This window comes from Calidris pugnax, unplaced genomic scaffold (assembly GCF_001431845.1).
Source record: "Calidris pugnax isolate Ruff unplaced genomic scaffold, ASM143184v1 scaffold167, whole genome shotgun sequence".
Lineage (NCBI taxonomy): Eukaryota > Metazoa > Chordata > Aves > Charadriiformes > Scolopacidae > Calidris > Calidris pugnax.
In genome coordinates, this window is record NW_015091045.1 from 12,469 (window position 1) to 12,739 (window position 271).

The 271-nt window shown below is 59.4% G+C and overlaps 1 protein-coding gene across 1 annotated transcript in view; it reads right to left on the minus strand.

Annotated features, from left to right (window-relative positions):
• ATXN7L3 (ataxin 7-like 3) overlaps window positions 1-271 on the minus strand; it is a 20,249-nt gene that overhangs the window by 6,256 nt on the left and 13,722 nt on the right. Inside the window, exon 5 of the mRNA XM_014956469.1 lies at window positions 11-33. Coding sequence (XP_014811955.1) covers window positions 11-33 — 23 coding nt within the window. The remainder of the gene's footprint in view (window positions 1-10; window positions 34-271) is intronic.

Sequence of the window (271 nt, forward strand, 5' to 3'; positions counted from 1 at the left end):
CCCCCCTCACCTTATCTGATTTCCTCTTCTTTGCTACAGGGAGAGAGACAGAGAAGGGATGATTTTTTTAACCGTTTCTGCTGGATTTAGCCCCAATTTCTTCAGCGACCACTGCCAGGACGCTCCCCCTCCCCTGGGGACACTTGGGGACACACTCCCTCCCCACACTTGGCTGCTGTCACTGTCCCCCCACCACTCGACTGGGGTTCAAGGGCCACAAGGAGGCTGGGACGTGTCCTCCACCCTTCGTTGGGGGGCAGGGACCCCCCCC